This window comes from Portunus trituberculatus, chromosome 44 (genome assembly GCF_017591435.1).
Source record: "Portunus trituberculatus isolate SZX2019 chromosome 44, ASM1759143v1, whole genome shotgun sequence".
NCBI lineage: Eukaryota > Metazoa > Arthropoda > Malacostraca > Decapoda > Portunidae > Portunus > Portunus trituberculatus.
The window spans coordinates 30,068,851-30,095,619 of NC_059298.1; the positions used below are offsets into that span (position 1 = coordinate 30,068,851).

Genomic DNA, 26,769 nt, shown 5'->3' on the forward strand with positions numbered 1-26,769 from the left:
CACCTCCTTCCTCATCACTGTCGGTGTCAAACTCACCACCTGATGAAAACGTATTCATGATGTGATAAAAAAAATAAATAAATAAATAAATAAATAAATAAATATATATATATATATATATATATATATATATATATATATATATATATATATATATATATATATATATATATATATATATATATATATATATATATATATATATATATATATATATATATATATATATATATATATATATATATATATATATATATATATATATATATATATATATATATATATATATATATATATATATATATATATATATATATACATATATATATATATATATATATATATATATATATATATATATATATATATATATATATATATATATATATATATATATATACACACATTGTGTATAACAGACGTGCATTATATTCAATAGACACGACCACGAAGACGCTTTGTTGAGATGTTAATTCTAAAACAAATACAGTTTGAAGTTCGAGGTGACAGAAGAATCTAGTTAACAATTTACATAAATATCAAGGCATATTAAAATGATTCAGTCATTCAAATTCACCTCTTCGCTCTGCCCTGACGCTTTGAGTACTCATTAGTGATCTCTTGCATTGGTTAGTCTGTCGTGTTTGCCTTTTGACACAAAGACAGGATATCTCTGAAAAGTAGATCGTTGGCAGATATGCTGAGGAGAGAACGCCAAGACGAACTGATGCTGCATGTCTATCATATGCACTTTTATAGTTGTCTGCAATGTAGCCTTACTCTGATCATTCAATCTTTTTTATTTTTGACTGAAATCATTCATCACCATCTTTCTTTTATACAATGAAACATTTTAGAATTTGTTTTCCATAGAGATGACTGTTCAACCAGCGTTACCTGACACTGTTATGCAATAAAATAATCTCACGATGCGATGCTCCGTTTTTCTTAACTTAGGTTTTCTTTGGATACTAAGAAAATGCATTTTCCTTGTTATTTTATTCGACACAGTAATAACATATATTTCATTATCGTCAAATTTCACACCACGAAGAAGTCCTAGCTGTGGATCTGTGTCGTGGCGGATGGCAGCAGCAGGCCCCTGGGATAACGTGAAGACATCATACAAGTCTTATTTTATTCAGCTTATAGATAAGGGGCAAAATTTGGTATTCCTTCGGCATGCACTTGCATTCTCTGATGTTGAAAGCCAGGTGACCGCAAGACTTTGTTGTCTTCTGCAGCGCACAAGACAAACCATAGTTTAGAGGCAGCGGGAGGCATTCTGTAGAAGAGAACCAGAAAGCCACGCCTAAATATTCATATATCCGTGGTCTCCCTCGTTTGTTTTCAGTGGTTGTTTTTAGCAATAATGAACATCCAAATAGTTTATTTATTTTATCATAATAAATCATGTAAATTACATACTTTTATGGAAAAGTAACATTGTTGTACAAGGGGCGAACGTAACCAACTCCCATTCACAAGGACACCACCGCCGGCTTCTTCACGCACCCACTGAGCTTGTCAAGACAAAAAAAAAAAAAAAAAAAGATACAAATATAATACTATACTGAGATTGACTATTATACAGTCAGGTTCCTCTGTGCTCTTGGAACATCCCTCCCAGTCAGCACTTCCGAAGGGATGATCACCACAGGGCACACTATACACTCCACTACACTACACACGACACTTGCTTGGCTGAAGAGAGTCCAGTGAGATTCATAGCCCAAAATCTATATACACCAGAATTCTGTATTTTCTTTCACGAAAATGCGACTAGACATCAAATAACACCTTAACCTGCCAGACAGACAGCAGGTGGACACGGGGCACCACCATGCTTCCATTACCACCCTGTCATCACCTCTGATCATAATCATAAGTGTTACAGTAATGGCAAAGATAAATAAATAAGAATAAACAAAAAAAAAATGATAATGATGAAAAAAATTACAAAACTATATACAAGACTAACACGTCCGCACTGTACTTAAACCAAAGAGAAGTGACTGGTACGTTGCTGCTACAGACGCCACTAACCAAGCACTGTTGTCACACAGGCCACGCGCGTTGTGCGTCAATGAATGGAAAGTACAGTGAGGAGGAGAACACGACAGGAGGAAGTATGATCCCGTTTCCTGGCAAGGAAGAAATAAAAAGGTAATGCGGTTTGCAGCGTAGGTGGACTGGAGCCCTTAAAATATGCTTACACCTTTTCTGATGATAAAATATTTTTATATCGAACGCGAGACTATAAACTCCCAACTCAAATCCGCAGTACACATATATTCAAACAACATTAATATTCTTATTATATAAACTGGAAGTTCATTTCAATTTGACACACGCACACACACACACACACACACACACACACACACACACACACACACACACACACACACACACACACACACACACACACACACACACACACACACACACACACACACACACACACACACACACACACACACACACACACACACACACACACACACACACACACACACACACACACACACACACACACACACTAGCATTCTAGGTAAATGCTTCTTCCGAATCCTTGAAAAGCTATTCACCACCATTGTACATTGTACATTGGTTTTCCATATTCATCAGAATATATTTCACTTGTTCTTTATTTTCTTAATTTTTTTCTACTGTCAAGTTGAGTCCCTTGTTTGGCCGCGGGCTGCGAAGGGCCAGTCGCTGTATTTACACAATAGCCAGTCCTGAGTTTATTTACAGAAAACAGACTTTCACGTGGATAAGTGATAAGTCGGCTGGATTACTACCAAGTTTGAATTTTCACTAAGTATTTGATCCAAGATTCCACATGTAGCATGTTGTCATCTTGTGCTGGAATTCGTGGGTGATGAGCGTCACCTTGGTCCTTGCATGGGTAGCAGAATGGTGGACTGTTGTGATCCTGTTGGAAACGTTGAGACAGTCTGTGGATCAAGCCAACGGTTCAGGTCTTCTTTCTCGTCCTTACTTATTTTTAGTCTGTGGAAGGCTTGGGTGTTGCAGCAGCATATGGCAGACTTCATTGGAGGCAGTCAGATTTCATAGAAATCTACGAGAAGAGGACGGAGAGAGGACGCCGTAAGTCTTGTGTAGGTGTGGTAATCGGCGGGTATTGGGCAGGGTACAGCAGTGGGTGACCCGGTGCGAGAGTGTTAGGGGCCGTGTACAGGGCAGAGAAGGGTGACGGTGGCATATATGGAGGTGACGAGCTCCTGTGGGGGAAAAATGCATATTACTAAAAATAATTTGGTGTGATAAAACGAAAATATTACTTACTGTATAGTACGCGTGTAGGGTACTAAGTTATTGGCCACGGTGACTGATATGTATTGCTTTCCGCAGCTGATCATTAGCTTTACATCTATCAAAAAATAAGTCGGTGTACTTAAACATATTTGTAGCCTACCTATAACACTGGAAGGGCAAAGATGTACTTGTACTTATGTGTATGTTTCACAGCCTGTATACGCGTCTTAATACATGTTTCATGCAGAGCTAGTATGTTGTGGTTGCCGCTGAGAGCATGCGTCTAACATTTCTAACTACAAACGCAAAGAACCAAAATTTCAACCAGTATATGACCATTATTGACACATGTCACTAAACACAATTACTGAGTGCTGACAATTATTGATTGATGAAAAAATCATAATTGCTTGTTCGGGATTTTTTCTTAATTATAATTGTTGTTGGCCTTGGCCGGTTCCCTTCTTCCGTGCCGGTGATTACGGCGATACTTTGTGTGTCTTTTGAGTGCGTGCTTCGTGTTTATCTTGCGTGAGCGACTGTGTGTGATGGTGGTCACCAGATAAGTGGTGACTTGTCTGGCATGTCTCAGGACATCATAGGTGCCATCACGGGGAATGAGCGTTACATATCCGTTCATTGGCGATCTCCCCAGAACACTATCCAAACCATGCATGCGGTATTTAGGGAAAGTTCGTCACTATTAGTGGTAAGTATTTCTACAGCTTACCACACACACAACAAGACAGTGATGCCAGACTACCATGATGTAGTCGTGACTATATAATGAAGTGGTCTCATGAACCCTGTTCCAACGAAGACAAAAGACAAATACTTGTTCTCTCTTATCCTTCATTTTACAAAATTTCGTCTTTTTACTCAAACATAATTTTTGCACAGTTATTTATTCAACTTCATTCGATGCTATAAACTATTGTCATCCTATTAATCGTTGACAACACCAACAGAGACCTGTGGAATCACCTGGAAAATGGAAAAGTCGTATAGACTGGCGGGGTGACAACAGGAGCAGCTGTCCGCAGGAATTTGACAGTATGATTAGTAAAACGTAATGACAGAAACTTTGAATGGTCGAACTGTCAGTATAGTCTATTGATCGCAGCGTCTGGATAAGTATACTCAAGTCCTGTATATTAAAGGTGAATATGGCTAATTTCCTAATTCAAGAAGGCAAGGTGAAATCTGTCACCAATGATTTATCAGCAGAGTCACTCATGTTAGAGTCACTCACTCCATCCAAGGGTGAGCTATGGTGCTGTTGCCAACGGCCACTTCAAGGCAGGATCGTATCGCTGGCTATATTAATAAGATGATTATTACTCTGCACTCAATGATTGTATCTAGAAAGGTAGAATGATTTAACGGTCGTGTATTTAATTTACGAAGGCTGAAATTATCGCCATTCATTCTAACAAATGCCAGACATAAATAACTTAAACACATACTATATTACACAGTATGGTTAGCTTAGCAAACAATGTATATTAACTTTGAAATTATAAATAATGTATTAAGATCCGTATATAGGGCTCCGTAAAGGTCGTGTTAAGCAAATATAAGTTGGTATCTTCTATCTCCCTATCTGGTGTGCTAAACATTCTGAAGTCAATTCCTAAGGAACTTCAGATATAGGGTGGGGTTTGCTAAGACATTTCACTTCTATCGTGTCTCAGGAGTCAGAGAATTGTAGAAAATTGAAAGGAAATGTAAACTGTTTGTAGTTGAGAGAAAATCTATATCAATTAATTGCTCGTATTTTGTAACACAATAAAAGGTTGCAAAGTAATAAAGGTATGACTAGTTACGGAGTTGTCTGTCATGGAACACTAGATTCACAAGACTCAGATTGACAAATATCATACACAAATATTGCTGAAGTTACATGTTAATGGTTCTTATTAGCACCTGTAGGTTCATTAAATAGCTTTGTACAGATTTGATATAGCCTATTTAAGAAATAAATGAATGCCAAGTTTAATTAATCCTTAGTGTATGACTCATAAACACTACTTCGTTATGACCAAAACGTCCTGAAATGATCAAATGTACACCAACACTCTCTTGCCACAAAAATGCTTCTCACATCTCTCTCTCTCTCTCTCTCTCTCTCTCTCTCTCTCTCTCTCTCTCTCTCTCTCTCGTAAGGTGAAAGTACTTAAAGTGTGCATGATATGTGAAGGAACACACACACACACTCACGAGGTGGTGGCAGGCGGGGAGGCGCGTCGCTCATCCTGCGGGGCTTGCGCTAACTTGGCCACAGGAGCCGCTAGGGTGGTGGACAGAGCCGTGTGGGTCGAGGTGCTCTCCGGGGATGTGGGTGTTGGCGTTGGTGTGGGAGTGTGGGACTGACTATTCTGTTGAGCCGCGGCCATTGAGGTATAAAGGGCGTGGGACTGGAAGGCGCTCAGGCTACCTGTAACGGAATTACATCAATAGTGAAGGACAAATTACATCAATGGTGTAGATAAAAATATTATTACTCAAAATGACTTATGTAGGCATTTGTCAATAACTCTATTTACTATTACTACTTTTGTTTCTTGTACTAATTCTACAAGTACTATTACAGCTCTGTAATAGTTCACTCTTACTCCAATACTTGAAAACTTAAGCCTATTTTCCAAGAGTAATAGGTATACTGATACTACTAGAGTAGTACCGTACTAATCCTTGAACTACTAATACTAATAATGATAGCAGTAGTAGTAACAGTAGCAGTAGCAGCAGCAGCAGCAGCAACAGCAACAGCAGCAGCAGCAGCAGCAGCAGCAGTAGTAGTAGTAGTAGTAGTAGTAGTAGTAGTAGCAGCAGCAGCAGCAGCAGCAGCAGCAGCAGCAGCAGCAGCAGCAGCAGCAGCAGCAGCAGCAGCAGCAGCAGTAGTAGTAGTAGTAGTAGTAGTAGTAGTAGTAGTAGTAGTAGTAGTAGTAGTAGTAGTAGCAGCAGTACTAGCGCTACTACTACTATTAGTAATAGTGCTTAAACTGTGAGAGCTAATTAGTATTAATAATGCTATTGTACTACTACTACTACTACTACTACGACTACTACTACAACAACAACAACAACAACTACTACTACTACTACTACTCTAGGGAGGCGGTGGACTAGTGAATAATGTGGTGAGCGTGGGATGGGGTAGACTTCCAAGCGTAGGTTTAAATCCCACCAAGTACGGCCTTGAAACTTTGCCATTTGTCGAGTGGTTTAAAGTTACCTGCATGCCATCATGACACCCAGGTTCTAAGTGGTTACACCAAAGATGCGCTTGGGTGGTGATATGGGCCCAAATATGGGTACCGCTATAAATAAAATTGCCTACGCCACTAATGAGTGTGTGTGCGTGTGTATGTGTTTCACTGTTTGATCTGCTGCAGTCTCTGATGAGACAGCCAGACGTTACCCTACGGAACGAGCTCAGAGCTCATTATTTCCGATCTTCGGATAGGCCTGAGACCAGGCACACACCACACACCGGGACAACAAGGTCACAACTCGATTTACATCCCGTACCTACTCACTGCTAGGTGAACAGGGACTACACGTGAAAGGAGATACACCCAAATATCTCCACCCGGCCGGGGAATCGAACCCCGGTCCTCTGGCTTGTGAAGCCAGCGCTCCAACCACTGAGCTACCGGGCGCGCGGTGTGTATGTGTGTATATGTGTTTGTGTGTGAGTATGTGTGTGTGTGTGTGTGTGTGTGTGTGTGTGTGTGTGTGTGTGTGTGTGTGTGTGTGTGTGTGTGTGTGTGTGTGTGTGTGTGTGTGTGTGTGTGTGTGTGTGTGTGTGTGTGTGTGTGTGTGTGTGTGTGTGTGTGTGTGTGTGTGTGTGTGTGTGTGTGTGTGTGTGTGTGTGTGTGTGTGTGTGTGTGTGAGTACTTACTGAGCGAGGTGGGAAGGAAAGCAGCTCGCATTTTCTCGGAGTCGAGCGTTGCCTGGTAGTCTGACGGTGCGTGGGCGGGGAGGGTGGCACCCATGCTGCTCATCGCACCCATACCTCCCATAGCGGCTGTCATGTGGGTCAGCGCGGGTGGGAAGTGATGGGAGTACATTCCACGAGACATGGCGCTGTGGAATTAAAAATGGTTTAGTCACTAGTGAGACAAAAAAAAAAAAAAAAGACAGAAAGACAGAAAGACAAACAGATAGACTCATTGCACTGACAAGGAGGAAGGAAGGGGTGAGGGTTCCAAAATGAAAAAGTTCCAAAATAATTCCACTTTTCACCAAACAGTATGCAACAATGGAAGTGAAAGACACGTGTTAGTAGACGATACGCCAGCACTTCGGCGGCCTTTGTGCCTCCGCTAATGACTGCGCTCAATACGAAATTAATCTTTTCAGACTCCGAGAGGTCTTGATACGTCGAGTTTTCAGGCTAATAATAAACAGAGAATGGACCAACTCGATCATTGTGAGACGTCTCTGCAACGTTTGTGTGTGTGTGTGTGTGTGTGTGTGTGTGTGTGTGTGTGTGTGTGTGTGTGTGTGTGTGTGTGTGTGTGTGTTTGCGTGTGTTTGCCAATTATTGTGATGCGATATAGGTAATAATGCGCCACTCACTCCACACGTAATAATCTTATGACCTTTCGTATTGTTCACGCTTAATAATCTCAAATGTTTAAGAGTGAGGAGTGGCTACAAGCAAAACTAAGACTTCTCGGTTGTGAGCTTAGTGCGCTAACCACTCTGTGTGTGTGTGTGTGTGTGTGTGTGTGTGTGTGTGTGTGTGTGTGTGTGTGTGTGTGTGTGTGTGTGTGGATGTTTGTAACGAGAAAACATGAATGAACAACGCTGAATCCCGAGTGGTGACAAGCGATCTGACTGGGAAAGCATTATAGGTCTAGTAGTATACGTATAGTTGAATGGAATTTAAATGTGGGCAAGCTGGAATAAACATCGCGAAATCACGATTCAGGACGGATGTTAGTAATTGCGTCAAAAATCAGATCAGCGCACCTGGCCGTAATGGTCACTTACACCATTAATTGCTCCACAGGTGCACTAAGGTATGAATTTCGGAAGGGATTATCAGGCAATCAACAGCAGCTGGTCAGAAAGCTTTTTTTTTTCTTATCCCAAATTATCATCAACACACTCTTTCCTCCTTAAGAATGTGCGTTTCATTCACTGTTCACTAATGAGATCCTCACTGCGTCACTTCTAGGGTGAGATAATGTTTGGTCGTGAGCCGCGGATAGTTATTTTCCTGGCATTTCTGGCAACACTGCATTTCCGCTTCCGAATGAGCACTCCCCTGCCTTCCGTTGTTCCTGATCCAGCCTCACTTCATTCACCATTCCTTTTCGCGCCAGACAGCGGCAGGGCACAGCGAGTTTTAGCCAGTCTGCACGTGACCCTTGGGCATCTACTTCTTAAGGAGAAAATACGATTCGACCAACCGCTTCATGGATCAAAATCAAAGAGTGAAACGATAACCAAACTACAAACCCAAATACGACCATGTGGCGAAGCATTATGACACAGAAAGGTAGCAAAGGGAAACGCCATGCCCTGTTCATGTTGACTAATGCGAAGCTAAGCGTTGGAAAGAAATCAACGCATACCAGCTGTGATTTCTTACCCTCCCCACCCTCCCTCTTCTGGGCGGTAATTTGCAACAGACATTTCCCTAACTGGAGCATTTCCAAAGCCAATCACTGCAAGATAATCGCTTCTTTCCTATCAGAGAGAGAGAGAGAGAGAGAGAGAGAGAGAGAGAGAGAGAGAGAGAGAGAGAGTGCTCCATGTATATAATGACCATAGCCTTAAAATATCATGTATAAATGTAAGATAAATGAAGTAATAATAAAAGAAATGTAGCATACTGAGTTTGTCTTAAGTATGTATATGTTTGCAAGGTGTAAGTAAGTATGTATTGTATATGCTGTACCCAAATAGTTAGCAGTACCCTGAGAATATAAATAGTACACGACAGTCCGCCTTTGGGTATACATAGTCTTCTGCACAAATTCATGTTGAGAGAGAGAGAGAGAGAGAGAGAGAGAGAGAGAGAGAGAGAGAGAGAGAGAGAGAGAGATCCAGTTCTCAGTCCCTCTCTGCACAAACCTCTGGGCAGCGGCAAGATTGGAAGCCGTGGCGGTGACCAAATCACACCGCCGTGTCTCACTGATCCATGTACCTTGACACGCCTCCTGACACAACTCACAAATTAGGTCCGCGTAGCAGCTGGCCGGCCACCCGTCATGGAATCGCAGTCCTGCACGGATTTCCCTTCTTCCTCACTGATTACATTTCCTTTTGTCTCTGGCGAGGATAACTAGCGTGGGGTGGCCCGAACTTCCTTCCTGCTTCCCCTACTTCCTCTACTTCCTCTCACTTAACCCTCCCTTGCTTCCCCTCACTACTCACTCTCTTCCTCTCTTTCCCGACATAGGCGCGAGAGTAACAAGCTTTGCAAGGCAGTCAGTCATATTATAAGATTCTTTTTTTTTTTTATCAATAAAAACAGTAAATTCTTTCCTGAAACTTCATACATGTAGACGATTTTTTTCTAATGTATATGCTACAAGAGCATTCATTATCACTTCACAACTGATTTATTAACACAGCTTTACAATATATATAATTATAATACGTACACGTCCCATCCTTTGAGTTTGTGGTCAGACTAATTTTCTAAGTGAATAATCTATGTATTATCATCTATCAATATAGCCATTACTACCTTCGCTAGGTCATAAACATCTTAGATTTCTGTGCACCTTTATCCAGGGCTCCGATTCTCACACTCCCACACTACACCCAGCATCCCGTCATTCACCTCCTGTCGGCCGCTCAGCCCCACCCTGGAGGACCGGATCTGTCAGCCAAGCAACTACCGGTCGCTGTGATAATTTAGCGCGGGGTGTCCCGGCCCACCACCTCGCGCCCTTCCGCCCACTGTTTTTATCCGACACCACACAGACAGCGGGGGCAAGGGGTGGAGGGGCGGGGGAAGGAGGCAACATACCAGAGCTGTAACAGTGAAATGTTTCCCATCACTATGCATTTGATTCTGAATTTCTGCGGAAAGTTATCGAAGTTCACGGATGAATGCACACTTATGGGATAGTCGCTGCACAATAACGTATCGATAAAGATGCTTCCATTGGAAATGTTTTATGTGCATTCATTGCTTTCACGGTTTTCATTTTCCTCTTTCCAATAACGTGGTCGCTCTTAAAGGCAATATATTTGATCTTTTACATATCTTTAACATAATAATTACTACCTGGATTCAAATAATACCAAACGTGCATTTAATTCTGCAGTCTTATTTATTGTCTCTTTGTAAACATATTATTCGATGTCCGTGAGCAAAGGCTTCGTATCCAAAGTTAATTCAGCGTGTCCGGCACCGAGCGTCTCTTCCTACATCACTACAGCGAAAGTATTCACTCATTTAGCGATTCTGTCAAACTGTTTCAAAGTAACTGAAGCCAAATTCCACCTAATATTAACCAATCCACCAAATATCAACTAACTCACCAATAAGTCAACTCCATGCACAATTAAATGACTCTAGGAACACAGATAATATCATTAAATCAGTCCTCACACACACACACACATACACACACACACACACACACACACACACACACACACACACACACACACACACATTGTAAGTGACGATATGATTTCGAGAATACAAAATTTTCCAGATATATGAAATAAATATTGTCAGAATGCAAGATAAAATTGCCGAATGTAATAAATATGACACTAACGGACGTTTTAGTCAGTTCCAAACAAGAACTAGCGAAATGTCAGAGAGGCGCCCACCTCTGTTGTCTGCTGTGTCCTCCGCCTCCCCCCTCCCCTCTCCTCTCTTCCCCCTTTTTGGTCGTGCTGCGGGTCGGCGTTCACAGCAGCCACGACAGTAGAATCAATAGTCACATTTTGTTCTTCACTATAGATACTGAAATCACAGCCCGGCAGCCACCGCCATCACCGCCGCACTGATCGATGTTCCAATTTTCCGGCGGTTTGCTTGGGGAGCGCGGTGACCTTTGGCTCTGACCAGCAGGCGGCTTGAGCGCCCACCAGACCACTATAACCACGCCTTGCTCTTGGGGGAACCACAATGCGTTTTTTATTTCTATCACTCGTATCTTTTTCATCGCCACCATTACCAATCTGCCGTGCTAATGTTCGTTGCTTTTTTTCTTTTCTTTACATTATTTATTTTCTTCCAGTATTTTTTTTTCTGTTGCTGCTGCTGCCGCTGTTTTTCCTCCTATTGCAGCTTAATTTACCTTCCATTTTTCTCGAATTTCCTTTTTCTTTCGTTCTTTCTTCCGTTGTTGTTGTTAGTGGATACAACACCAGTAATTTAGCCTCATTACAAGCATCACAGTGTACATGAAAACGGTCATCACTTTCCTCTACTAGTAGACACCGATGTTCCAATGAACGAGCTGGAGAGTTTACTTTTTTTTTTCTTTAAACGCTATAAGCCATGTTCACTCAACGAATAATAGGTGCCAGTGAACCTATATACTAGGTGTGTGTGTGTGTGTGTGTGTGTGTGTGTGTGAAATCGTCATCATGTGACCATTTCATGAACAAGTTGGAGGTTTGCTCTACATTCGTTCAACTGAAAAACTCAATGCCGACAAGGCGAAAATAACGTGTTTGTTCAAGAGTGATCCTGTGGTCCAGTAATATCGAACCCTTCTGTTTGTAAGCATCATATAGACCTACACTGACTCTAGCGACCTGATGAATGACAGGACAAATCATGAATTATATGCTATCGTCAACGTCACGCTATTTCGATCATAATGAAGGAATGCCTAAAAGGAGTAGATTGATACGCAATGATACTGAAATATTAGTGTATTGTAGTATTTGTATTCAAGCTGACAGATTAATGCTGCTACTACTACTACAACTTTTACAACCACTACTACTACTACTACTACTATTACTACTACTACTATTAACACAACTGATATACTACTACTACTACTACTACTACTACTACTACTACTACTACTACTGCAACTACTACTATTACTAATATTACTACTACTACTAACACAACTGATACTATTACTACTACTACTACTACTACTACTACTACTACTACTACTACTACTACTACTACTACTACTACTACTACTATTACTACTACTACCACCACTACTACTACTACTGCTACTACTGCTATTACCACTACCACCAACACAACTGATACCACTGCTCCCACAACAACAACCACTACACCACCACCACCACCACCACCACTACCACCACCACCACTGCACCACTGCCTGCACTGCACCACTGCTGCTACTACTACTACTACTACTACTGCTACTGCTACTGCTACTACTACTACTACTACTACTACTACTACTACTACTACTACTACTACTAGTAGTAGTAGTAGTAGTACTACTACTACTACTACTACTATTACTACTACTACTACTACTGCAGCTGCTGTTGTTGTTGCTATTTACAAGATCATCTGTCGACATTCTCAGAAAAAAAAGCAGATCATAAATCCACTCTCATTTATGTCCTAATATAATATACATTGCAACCAAACGTCGATAAATTGCAAAAAAAAAATATCTGTGTATTTCAGATAGGAAAGAAAAACTGCGCTCCATTTTTAGTTAACTCAGGAACTTTTCTTATCACAATGTAGTAAAATCCAGGGAAAATTTACTTCATATAAATGCATAAGCAAGCTTCACCGACACCCACCCACCAGCCAAGCCACCCACCCAGCCAACGCTATAGGCAGATGGAAGCAAGTGTCAGCACATTTGCAGGTGAGTGACTTGGAAGAGGAAAGGAGCTGTGTGGGCAGGTGGCCAAAAGTGGTGCTTATATATACAGATGAGTTGAAGAGCTCACACACACACACACACACACACACACACACACACACACACACACACACACACACACACACACACACCAATGTTAGTGTGTTTACCTGGTACTAGCTCAGCTTTATTTCCTTTTCAGGCTCTACAGGATCAGCACAAAAAGTGACTATGGCTTCCATTCATTAACGCGTGTCCCAAATACGTATGGCACTATTAAAAAAGCACCATAAATTTGAAAAAGCAATTTCAGAGTTCTATACATTTATCTGTCTGTCTATTTATCTACCTACTTAGCTGCTTATTTATCGACGTTTGTGTGTGTGTGTGTGTGTGTGTGTGTGTGTGTAGAGAGAGAGAGAGAGAGAGAGAGAGAGAGAGAGAGAGAGAGAGAGAGAGAGAGAGAGAGAGAGAGAGAGAGAGAGAGAGAGAGAGAGAGAGAGAAAATGGTTCTAGGGAAAATAATAGTGTGACTCGCATAGCAGTACATAGTTCGTACAGGCGCAACATGCCCAAGTGATCTACACACACACACACACACACACACACACACACACACACACACATACATAAACACGATTCATAGTTCTAGTGAAGGATACATTACAATTCGGATCCATAACACGTTTTTAACCTCTTCAGTACTGGGACGGATTTTTACTGCAAGTTTGGGTATGATTAGACGATTTCATTTATATTAGGAAGTGTCTATGGAGGTCAGAAGATTAATGCGCAGGGTCTTCACTATTTCAATCCCCACATAAGTTCCTGAAGCTGTATGAAAGCGCTAAATAGTGACCAGAATAAATATGAAAACATGACATGGTACTGAAGGGGTTAAGTCATTCATTAAGCACTGGTGGTTGCGACGCATTCTGTCAGGGAGGAAAGGAGGGATAGAAAAAGAGAGAGATGGAGGTTAAGCATAAGGGTGGCGAGAAGGAAAACTGGTTAGCAATGAGTTCTTGAGTGATGAGTAGTCATATACATTTAAGAGAATGATGCGTGATGCTGAGGTGTTGGAAAGATGTACGATGAAAGGAATGGTGATGGGAGGGTGGTAATGGTGACATGTGGTGATGGAGTGACGATAGTGGAGGATGATGACTGACAACTGAAAGTAAAAGGTGGTGATGTTGATCAGATTATTCATAAGCGAGAAGATTCACTTCAATGAAGCGCCTAAACGCCCACAAACCCACCCCAACACACACACACACACACACACACACACTCGGAGGTGGTGGAGGAATGGTTGTGTTGTAGTGGATATGAATGAAAGTAACATGAAAAAGGCTGCCAAATCAATGTCTATGGAGATATATTACGCGTTTAACAGCTGGCAAATAAAAATACAGAAGTAAATCCGTGGAAGATTAGACAATAATTAAACTATAATGCAAGAAAACAGAGTCTGTAGTGCTTAGAATTATATACATACTTCCAAGCACAGTGCTCAAAATAAACTACGATCTATCTGCTAATGTGTAAGACAACACTGGTCTGAGGCTGACCACTGACAGCAAACACTATCGAACGCACTCAGTCTGTAGACAAGCAGTCATGCGGAACCCGGCACCGGGCGACACCCCGAGCCAACGCTGGGGATGAATAATGGACGTGACCTCGATCCCATAAAATACGAAATGGAGAGATAAAACCCTTTCATTGCTGTGGACTTTCCCTTTGGACTATTTATGTCCACCGATTACCTTTTGTGTCTGAGTGCTCCACCCAAAAATAACATTGCGAAATAATTATGGGAGCGACACGAACCCCCGGTCATGGCCCCGAGCAACAGAGCCACCCGAAATCAAGCTTTGTCTACCCACAATGTAGCGTTTTTCAGACATTTCTCTTTGTGTTGCCTCCATTGAAGTTTCCGTCATATGTGCTTATTGAAAGCCATTGTTGGATGTCGTCCTATCGGCAGGCGGGGCTGTGGCGAGAATTGCGACACTGATAATGAGTGAGTTGGCTCAGGAATTAAAGATAAAAATGTGGCTGTTAGAGCGAATCCATGTAAAAAATATCTTCTGAAAAATGGATTGTCTATGAAGAGAATAACACAGTGTTTGGCCATGTTTTTCTGGAGCTCAAGCCACAATACAAACAGATTAGATTCCTCAATCCTGAAAAATAAAATTATAGTCGGTGAGTAGAGGAGTGTGCAGTGAGCTAAGGCAGCCCGTACCGCCCACATTACAACTAGATGAAGGATTAACACTCGCTACCCGTCATACTCCTGGAAGAGTAAGTCATCTTCATCAAATTATGTGCAATACTTAGTTGGCAAGCATTTCTAATAGGTGAATATCATTTTTCATATAATTTTACTTTTTTCTTCTTCATTATACTTACTCCTACATTTTCCTCGCTCTTCAGTGTTTTGCCATTCACACACATATGGCACTGTCATATCTAATAATATGCACACTGAATGATTTGTGTGTGTGTGTGTGTGTGTGTGTGTGTGTGTGTGTGTGTGTGTGTGTGTGTATGCGCCCCAGCACTCTCGCACTCAGAGCGGACGTCCGGCCCTTGGCTACGCCCTCTACTGCTGCCGCCCCAGCACCCACGTCGCCAAAACAACACCCCCCTCTCTCGCCCCATTCACTTCTATCGTCATGACCACAAGCGCCACTGAAGCATTATTACTGTCACAAATTTCTACCATGTATCAGTTTAACAGTCGCTGATTTAATTCTTCGCATTATGCTCGCTTTACAGCCACACGTCGAAAAAAATATACCTATGTCTCATATATTCACCAGCCCTTCCTCTACACATGTACTCGTATACCATTTCACCTTTCCGTCTGAAAATAATCGCATTTCAAAACACACACACACACACACACACACACACACACACACACACACACACACAAACACACACAATCAACAGCAGCACTAACAAAAAAGTTTCCAAACAAAGACCATGAATGGCCGCCACAAAAATTCAATCGACAGTGACAGACTATAACATCCTTGACATGAATGGGGCGGCGGACGTGACAGTGTGGAGTGTGTCCGTGGCGTCACCCGTGTCATTAAATAATGGTAACTCTGAAAGGGCTCACTGGTTACTCAGCTTAACAGGCATTGATGTCGCCGGCCGCCGCCCTCAAAACTGTGACGTCTCGAGTCTTGTGGCATCGATTTTCTATGAAGAACACAATGCGCCCACAAAGGAAGCTCGGAAAGGTGGGGCACTATGGTAGTCTTCTACAAGATTGTGTGTGTGTGTGTGTGTGTGTGTGTGTGTGTGTGTGTGTGTGTGTGAGAGAGAGAGAGAGAGAGAGAGAGAGAGAGAGAGAGAGAGAGAGAGAGAGAGAGAGAGAGAGAGAGAGAGAGAGTGAGAGAGAGAGTTATAAGGTTATACGGTATGATTTTTAAATGTTCATGCATTGTGAGCGTAGTAAAACTTATGTAATATAATCTAACATAACTTCACAACTTCTCAATGCAACTCACTATTGGAAATACTGGTAAAAAAATATATATACTGTTTATTTCCAGTGATTTGAAAAATACACACACACACACACACACACACACACACACACACACACACACACACACAGTACGGTTTAACAAAATTGCAAATGGAAGGTAGAACATCTGGACAGTATATGGATGACCTTCTTTCACGTTGTATCAGAAAACCACTCTTCCTTTCAGTTTCTTGGTAAAACCCGAATTCACCACACAAATAGGCTGCCCGTTGGAGGGTGGTGATCGCGGCGTCCTCAGTTCAAGTCCTGCTGTTGGTTCTTATTTATCGCTCACTGACAAATAAGGCTTTCTGCTGTCAGTGCTGCTCCAATAGTCACCTTAATTTGCTCATGTACAGTAAGGGTGGGTGACTTAATGAATACAGCAATAGGTAAAGAGAGAGAGAGAGAGAGAGAGAGAGAGAGAGAGAGAGAGAGAGAGAGAGAGAGAGAGAGAGAGAGAGAGAGAGAGAGAGAGAGAGAGAGAGAGAGAGAGAGAGAGAGTGTGTGTGTGTGTGTGTGTGTGTAGTGGCATATGGCTTCGGATAAATTAAGAAAAGGGAAGGCTATGGTGAAATGTTGTGCCGCAGTAGACGGCTGGAGGAGCGGAAGAGGGACTTGAGCAAGACAAAGGCGGACGCAGACAGTGAGAGACAGAGAGACAGACACTCGCCAGGTGACAGCCACTTAGCCGAGCGCTCGTCACTCCTCCCGTCCAGTGGCCTAGTTGGTCAATATTGGCAGCTTGGTGGAGGAACGCCGTCAGAATGTTATCACCAGTCTGATTTTAATTAGTCAGTCAGTCAGTGGGCCAGCCACACTGTTATCTATCCATCTAGCCATCAATCTACCTATCCATCACGTGCGCCTCCTCGGGCAGCATCTCGGAGACTTTAGGAGGACAAGAGCAACGATTATAGAAATCAGGCAAGTGTACAGCCGCAGCATGATCCTCAACGCATTGATGGTTCTTGAACTTTGCCGAAAATGAGAATAAATAGATGGAAAAAAGTCAACACTATTGCTTTGGTTAGATCCTGTCAAATGAAGCAGACATCAAGCCGAAGCATTGGGAAAGTGTCGTAAGGCTATTGAAGGGTTGTAGAGCATTTTCCCTGCAGATGAAACGAAGGGAAGGGAAGGGAACACCCGTCACTTGGTCTGACAAGTTTGTTCTCCCGTGGAACTGTCAGAGTGTCGTTGATGTGGAGAAGGAGGGAGGAGGGCAGAGCTAGGGGTAAGGGTAATGAGACGAGGAAGAGGAGATATTATTGCTGTTGCTGATGCTTCTGTTCTTGTCGCTTAGAATGAAAGTGGAAGAGTAAAGAAGTTGTAGAAGAAATTGGGAAAAAGAGACAAGAGGTGATAATGAAAGAACAGAAAAATAATGCTGGATAATAGAATATCTGACAAAAAACACCAAAAGAAGCAAAGGCAAATAGAGTAGTAAAATGAGTGTGTGAAAAGCAGAACAAAATGAAAAGAGAAGAAAAAATGAACGAGGAGAAGATAAAAGATGAAAACTGAAGCACTGGAAGCACTGGAAAGGCTAGATACAGGATCACAAAGGCGTAGGTTTGGTAGGCACCAGAAAAGTTGTTGTTTCATTACTTGTTTAAGTAAACCGTTATAATTCTTGGAAACATCATCACAGGTAACAAAAAAAAAAAAAGAATAAAAATGTTCTAAAAGCACATTCCTCTTAGCAGTTTAATGGAAACAAAATACGCACAAAAAAGTAGTGAGTGGAATATTTCATAGATAGGAACTAACATGGGTGAAAATCTAAGATGACACCAAGAGGAAAGGAAATGGCCTTTTCTGAAATGGTAAATCTTGTAAATAAAAGATAATCTACAGATTAGGGAAGAAGAGAGACAAAATATTTCATGTTCTGTTGATGTGGAATATTTAGGAAAACTGTCAACTGATATGGTGGCGGCAAAATGCTATTCACCTTACAATATTGCCTGTTATAAAGCCTGAGTAATTAGCAGCCTTATCGTGGCAGGGAAATGCAATCAGCTGCACAGGTGTACGTGTATTGGTGAATTCATATCCTGCGGACACAATCAGGACTAGTCTCCTTTCATCACGAGGCCCTGGTGTGTTTCTCTGACAAACAACAGACACAGGTGTCAAACCTGTCCGCCTCTCTAATGCAAGACTTTGACAATATTCTCAATCATTTATTCCCCTTTCTGGTAAACTCTGGAACTCTCTGCCTGATTCTGTATTTCCTCTTTCCTAGGACAAACTTTCAAGTGGAAGTTTTCAAGAGGGTTATCATCCGTCAATTGATTTTTCCTGTTCTACAAGTAGTGGAATTGACACCCGAGTGAATGTTTTCTTATTCATATTTGTTGGCCTGGGCCAGTGGTCCTCTTACACGAAGGAACTTCCAATCCAACAGTCCTGCTAAGACGTCCTTCACCAAGACAGCGCAATATGTATATGGCTTAATCCAGCGTTGCTAATAGCTGAAGAGATTTTTGGCTGCAGCGGAACTATGTAGGCTGATAGCGATGATGATGATGATGATGATGATGATAATAGTGATATGAAAAGGAACAAAAAATACAACGCCGTATTTTGTAGTTATGAAAAAAAAAATTTCAGAATGATCTCAAATATGATTTAAAAGAATTAAAGAAAAATAGAATGAGATGAGGACACTAAACAGAGACAAAAAAAAAAAAAAGAGCTGGAGAGGATGAGGCAGAGCAAGAGAGGCTGAACAAACTTAGGTACAAAGAGAATGAACTAAAGAAACTGCATGGAATCTGTCTCATGAGGAAAAGCTCCTAAAATAAGGCTGATTGGTGTTACCTTAGTGGATCGAGGGCGGTGGGCAGGTAGGGGAAGCTGTAGGGGTAGCCGTCCTTCTTGAGGGTCTTGGGCTTCCTGCGGGGCCGGTACTTGTAGTCTGGGTAGTCCCTCATGTGCTGCGCCCTGAAGGAAGCACCGCTAAGTTCACTTACTATCGTAGTGTCAAAGCATCGTTATCCGTTTCTCTCATTAGTCTAAGTTTAGTATGGTGCAATTTTCTAATATTTGAAGCTAAACAAAGGAAAAGAAGAGAAAAAATGAATAGACCATTTTGTTGTGTTATTACTTATTCTACACTTTATAGCTCATGAATAACGTCATCTTAAAATTGACATGGTTTGCAGACAACTGTGTTCCATTTCTGCTTCATAATGATGGAAAGTTTCTCTACAATTTGCCCCTGTTTGTGTCTAACTGGCCGTTATCACAAAAAAAACATCATTGAGAATATTAGTGTACATGAATGTGAGAAAATAATGAATAAATCAGCACACACAAAAAAAAAGGAACGTAGGAAAATAAAGGAAACTGCAAGAAGCCATCAGTCCTCCATGAAGCAGCCAGTCCTCCATGAAGCATCCCTTGTATGAACCACACTAACGTATTTCCTCCTATTATCAGCCTCATCCAAATAATAAATAACAAGAAACGAAGACCGTAAGAGGAGGCCAGAAGCGGCAGGAAAGGCAAGGCAAGAGCCACTCACTTACTACCGTCTTGGAATCTTTATGTAGAGGCGTCCTTCCCTTTCCAGCCTCCCCGCCCCGCCTTTCCGCCCAACACCCTGGACACGTGTCACTCCAAAACTACCGTAGGCGCTTGACACGGTTCTCCCTCCCAGACTTCATTTTTACCTTTACCGTCATCATAACTTTATTTAGGTAAGAAAACTGTCACAAACACTCGTACACTTCATAGAACAAGGAATTAAGCTCTGATATGTTTGTTGCCATCCTCCCTTGGAAAAAAAAAAAGAGAAAAAGTGATACGTAAAATATATGATGCGACTTTTGATTTTGTTTGCAGCAAGGTGGCAAGGCGGCAAGGGGACCATCTTAGAGTCAGGAAGCGTACCGAATGAGGAAATACAGTTGCATGTGTGGCGAGAGTATAACACGCTAAAAGCCATTGTATGTAGAGTATAGTATAGGATGTACAGTATAGTATATTTTGTGTCACATGGCAGAATGATGGCATTACGAACGACTCAGAATAATGCATGGACACCTTCACCATCATTGTAAATCTAACGAAACATGAGTATCCTTTCGAGAGAGAGAGAGAGAGAGAGAGAGAGAGAGAGAGAGAGAGAGAGAGAGAGAGAGAGAGAGAGAGAGAGAGAGAGAGAGAGAGAGAGAGAGAGAGAGAGAGAGAGAGAGAGAGAGAGAGAGAGAGAGAGAGAGAGAGAGAGAGAGAGAGAGAGAGAGAGAGAGAGAGAGAGAGAGAGAGAGAGAGAGAGAGAGAGAGAGAGAGAGAGAGTAGGGAAGTACATATCCAATAAGACAGATTACCAACGATGAACACACTGACAAACGGGTAGTAAAGGTAGACGGACATATCGAACTATAATAAATAGACACATCTACCTCAAATTCAAATGAAGGAAGTCCAGTGTGTTTCGATCAAGTGTGAATAACTTGAGTAGCAAAGGATAAATCAATACCAAAGTGTTGAATGACGAAAACGAATGACTACTATGTCGTCATCAGCTCGCCCAGTCCCTGTGTGCATTTCCTTCCTTTGCACCTCTTTCCCTTAGCCTCTGTAAGGGCGTGTTTATCGGGTCCGTTGAGAAGCTCCCCCGCAACGGCGGCCCACTGTCCCTGAGGTGCACGCCACGTCGCCACCAATGTAAACACGCTGAACGAAAACAGTTTTTAGGAAGGACTGACTTTGGGGATAATGAAAAATTGATCTGAAGGAGGGATAAATCTTCAGCCAGGAGAGGTCAAGGCTGGCCTGAAAATGTGAACCTCTGACCGGGAGACCAAGGCGATATCTTGGACTTGGACTTGACAATGAGGATCGTCACATTGCAAGACCATTCTGGGTATCTTTGTATTCCCGGTTACTAATCAGGCAAGGCGCTTACACCACTGCTGAACATTTCTTTCATATTTTTATAGATTGAAGTGGAAGAAAACATGACTCTTACATGCCCCGTGACTTCAGATTTTTTTTTTTTTTTTTTGCTGAGCTCTAAATGGAGACGAAATTTGCACGTTTGTGGACTGAGATCTAAGAAAAGATTGCGATGTCTATTATATCCAACTCTAATGTAAAGAGCAGGAAAGAAAAAAAAAGACATTATTAACACACACACACACACACACACACACACACACACACACACACACACACACACCACGTAGTGTAGTGGTTAGCACGCTCGACTCACACTCGAGAGGGTCCGGGTTCCAGTCCCGGAGGCGGCGAAGCAAATGGGCAAGTCTCTTAATGTGTAGCCCCTGTTCACCTAGCAGTAAATAGGTACGGGATGTAACTCGAAAGGTTGTGACTTCGCTTTCCCGGTGTGTGGAGTGTGTTGTGGTCTCAGTCCCACCCGAAGATCTGTCTATGAGCTCTGAGCTCGCTCCGTGATGGGGAAGACTGGCTGGGTGACCAGCAGAAGACCGAGGTGAATTACACACACACACACACACACACACACACACACACACACACACACACACACACATTGATGGAATTAAAGAACTGAAGAATCATAACGCACCTTTTATAAAGACAGCATAATAATAAAAGAAATGTGAATGAACGCCCCATAGGAGTTAAACATTCGATTGACGAGAAGCCTTTGTTCACTGGCTGTACACCACGAACAATGTCCTGTTGTGCAATATTAGTATTATTTGTTTCACATGAGTGGTGTGCTTTGGTTTCAGCCTCGTAACTTTAATCAGCGGCCGAAGTATGCATGTACGTACGTGGGCACTTAGCTGTGGTCTTATGCTCGTATCGAAAAACGCATCGCTATATTACCACGATTGTTTTCCAAGGCCACAGAGACGACTAGCCGGATTTTCAAAACAGTTTCCTCTTATAATAATTCTGCAAATCTTGCTAGTCCATCACTTGAACCATAAGAATACCCTTATAAACACGAGTATCTTCAATTAAAGCCTTTTGAAAGTAGTGATGGTGGGAGAGCAAAGCGTTTGAATACGGTTTCAGTTAAACCCATTGACTCTGCTCAAGATAGGCGTTCTCACACTCATAATCGAGGAAGAGAAAAGTGCTGTTATAAGAGGTGTTCACTGATAAACTCTTCCATGCCCTTGCTGGCCTAAACCCTCGGAAGCCTTATGGACCTGATGGGGTCCCTCCTATTGTTCTCAAAAACTGTGCTTCTGTGCTTGCACCTTGCCTGGCCAAACTCTTCCAACTTTGTCTATCGACTTGTGCCTTTCCTTCCTGCTGGAAGTTCGCCTACATTCAGCCTGTTCCTAAAAAGGGTGACCGTTCTAACCCCTCAAACTACCGTCCTTTAGCTTTAATCTCTTGCTTGTCTAAAGTTTTTGAATCTATCCTGAATAGGAAGATTCTCAAACATCTGTCACTTCACAATCTTCTGTCTGATCGCCAGTATGGCTTCCGTCAAGGTCGCTCTACTGGTGATCTTCTGGCTTTCCTTACTGAGTCTTGGTCATCCTCTTTAGAGATTTCGGTGAAACTTTTGCTGTTGCGTTAGACATATCAAAAGCTTTTGATAGAGTCTGGCATAAAGCTTTGATTTCAAAACTGCCCTCCTACGGCTTCTATCCTTCTCTCTGCAACTTTATCTCAAGTTTCCTTTCCGACCGCTCTATTGCTGCTGTGGTAGACGGCTACTGTTCTTCTCCTAAACCTATTAATAGTGGTGTTCCTCAGGGTTCTGTCCTGTCACCCACTCTCTTTCTATTATTCATTAATGACCTTCTTAACCAAACTTCTTGCCCTATCCACTCCTACGCTGATGATACCACCCTACATCTTTCCACGTTCTTTCAGAGACGTCCAACCCTTCAGGAAATCAACAGATCACGCGGGACGCCACGGAACGCCTGACTTCCGATCTTTCTAAGATTTCCGATTGGGGCAGAGAAAATCTAGTAGTTTTCAATGCCTCAAAACTCAATTCCTCCATCTATCAACTCGACACAACCTTCCAGACAACTATCCCTCTTCTTCAATGACACTCAACTGTCTCCTCTTCCACAATGAATATCCTCGGTCTGTCCTTTGCTCATAATCTTAACTGGAAACTTCACATCTCATCTCTTGCTAAAACAGCTTCTATGAAATTAGGTGTTCTGAGGCGTCTCCGACAGTTTTTCTCGCCCTCCAACTGCTTACTCTGTATAAGGGCCTTATCCGTCCCTGTATGGAGTACTCTTCGCATGTTTGGGGGTTCCAGTCACACAGCTTTGCTTGATAGGGTGGAATCGAAAGCTCTTCGTCTCATCAACTCCCTCCTCTGACTAACTGTCTTCAGTCTCTTTCTCACCGCCGAAATGTTGCATCCCTTTCTATATTTTATCGCTATTTTCATGGTAACTGTTGTACTGATCTTGCTAACTGCATGCCTCCCTTCCTCCTGCGGCCACGCTGCACAAGGCTTTCTTCTTCCTCTCATCCCTATTCTGTCCAACTCTCTAATACAAGAGTTAACCAGTACGCTCAATCATTCATTCCTTTCACTGGTAAACTCTGGAACTCCCTCCCTGCATCTGTATTTCCGAATTCCTACAACTTGTCTTCTTTTAAGAGGGAGGTATCGAGGCATTTGCTCCCCTAATTCTAGCTGACGGTTTTGGCACTTTTTGAAGTCTTTGGAGAGCCAGCGCTCAAGTGGGCCTTTTTCTAACTTTCTTTTTTTTTGCCCTTGGCTGGCCCTCTTCCCTACGTAAAAAAGAAAAGAAAAAAAAAAAGAAAAAAAAAAAGAAAAAGGCACAGTAAATACCAGCCTGTGTTTCCTTTTATTTATTGTTAATTTTGACTTGTATTCCATGCTTGTTATTTTGAGGAATGCTGACCATTTTTCTCATGTGGTGAAACACTGAGCACGACAGCCGCACAAGTAACAGTGACTCCACCTCCCATTGTTAGCTTCTGATCACCGTAATATTCCCTTCAATCATAACAGGACACAATTTTGCCCTCTCATTAAATCACCTACAAGATGACTATACACTCAGCCTTACAGTACCATGACGCGTTTCCATATTAATTTTTCTTACTATCTGGTGATTCTATATAGCTTCAGAAATTCATATGTGGGATTAGATTAGTAAAGACCCTGGCCATTAATCTTCTGACCTCCATAGACCCTTACTAATGTCAATAAAATGATGTAATCGTACACAAACCTCAAGGTAATATGTGTCCCACTACTGAAGGGGTTAACCTTTTTTGTTCTCACTTATTAACCCTTCAGTACTGGGAAGCATTTTTACCTTGAGTTTGAGTGTTATTATACGATTTCATTCACATTAGGAAGGGTCTATGGAGGTCAGATTATTAATGGCCATCACTATTCTAATTCCCACGTAAGTTTCTGAAGCTATGTAAACTGCCCAAATAGTAAGCAGAATGAATATGAAAACATGTCCTGGTACTGAATGGGTTAACCAAATACAAATGTTCTTAATAAATACATGGCAAGGAAAAAGTGTCAGTATTTATATGTTGGAAGTATATGAAATCTATATACCGTATTGCAATTGCACACGTGGTACAGTGGAACCATGCGCGCTTTGGGGTCCGAGGGTTTCAAGCGCACGGGTTCGAATCCTGTCCACGGTCCGAGTGAAGGTTAGGCTTCCTTACTTGAGCAACGGTTTCCTAGCGGGTGGCCTTTGAGATAGAAGGTACCCCAAAAAGTATCCCTTTAGTCCATAAATTCCTGTGAAAAGCCCACATTGTATAGAAAAAAAGAAGTGTACAAAAGAGAATATTTGTTGTTTCTGCCCTTGGTAACGGTGTAGATGATTATATTCCTAAACAGTGACAGGAAGATATACTGATGAGGTGTTTGTGTATCTGGTAACACGACGGCAGCTTCGTGACGCAAAATTGTCCAAACTGATGATTATAAGCGATAAGCTGTCCCATCTTGTGAGATCACACTTAGATTCACCAGCCATGACCAAACATTGTCCTGTAATCATCGTGAGTAGGTCGCTTAATGCTTAGTAATGTGACAGCTGCACGCGGACACTGCTCTATGCAAGAGAGGAAGAGGTAGGTATCAGGGTGAGGGCTTTTGTGTGGGTAAGTCTCACGTTGATTGCCATTCTTCCCTATTGGCAGAATGCAGAGTGAGAATATCATCACACAATTAGCCAGGTAAATCTCGCAGCTCGTGTTCTTGCTCGTTACAATTTACAGTGTAGGCATGTGAACCTGTATGACTATTACAATGTTTTTTTGTTTTTTTTCGACATTGTATCTCCATCCTTCGATTTCAGTCATTACCATCGATACCCAAGCACTCTCCACTTTTATCTACAGCTCCACCCAGCCATAACGACCGACCTCTTCAGAACTGTCTCAGCAAGTTTGCGATTTTCTCACTGGAAGAGGTCTGAGTAGAGGCGATAGTGGTTTATAAGAAAGCTGTAGCATCTTGGCTTACCAGTATAATCATGTAAGAACCTGTACAATAAGATAGCGAGGACTGTAAATTGTGGAAGATCAACAGACGGCAGTTTCAGTGTTTACCTAACCCTATTTTCTCCATTCTGTAGATCCCACAGTACTGGATACTCCCTCACTCGCTGCATCTGTCTCTGCATCTCCCGTCTATAGGATCTTCGTTCCGTGGCTGACCATTCCTGCACATGTGCTCCTCAGTTCAAGTGTTTGCGTTTTTTCTTGATGGAGCTTAAAGGACAACTGACATTTTATTTAGACGTGATTTGAGGTTCCATTATTTCTTTCCTTATCGTTAGCATATTTCATATTACAGTATATATTATATCCGTGATGAAACGATCATGAAAGCAACTTGCACAGCGTTTACGATTTTTTTCTCGAACTCTGAACAGTAGCTTTCCTTCAGCAGTCGGCGGAAAAGTAAGAAGTGTTAGTGATAGGTAACATAGACAAATAATCGGAAGTCGGAGAAAAACAACCCGCTGGTGGAAGCCGCCGCTATCGCCATCGCCGCCACGACTACCGTACCACCAGGCACCACCACCACCACCAACATCAACAACAACATCAGCATTAACGTCACACATCTAGAACACCAATAATTTTACTTAATAGGACTGAAGTGGTTGC

The 26,769-nt window shown here is 42.0% G+C and overlaps 1 protein-coding gene across 1 annotated transcript in view; it reads right to left on the reverse strand.

Moving 5' to 3' along the window:
• Window positions 1–984: 984 nt before the first annotated feature.
• LOC123518977 (transcription factor SOX-14-like) overlaps window positions 985–26,769 on the reverse strand; it is a 59,222-nt gene continuing 33,437 nt past the window's right edge. The window contains exons 2-5 of the mRNA XM_045280073.1: window positions 19,486–19,608; window positions 7,193–7,377; window positions 5,506–5,722; window positions 985–3,251 (exon numbers count right to left, since the gene is read on the reverse strand). Coding sequence (XP_045136008.1) covers window positions 3,089–3,251; window positions 5,506–5,722; window positions 7,193–7,377; window positions 19,486–19,608 — 688 coding nt within the window. The 3' untranslated portion in view covers window positions 985–3,088. The remainder of the gene's footprint in view (window positions 3,252–5,505; window positions 5,723–7,192; window positions 7,378–19,485; window positions 19,609–26,769) is intronic.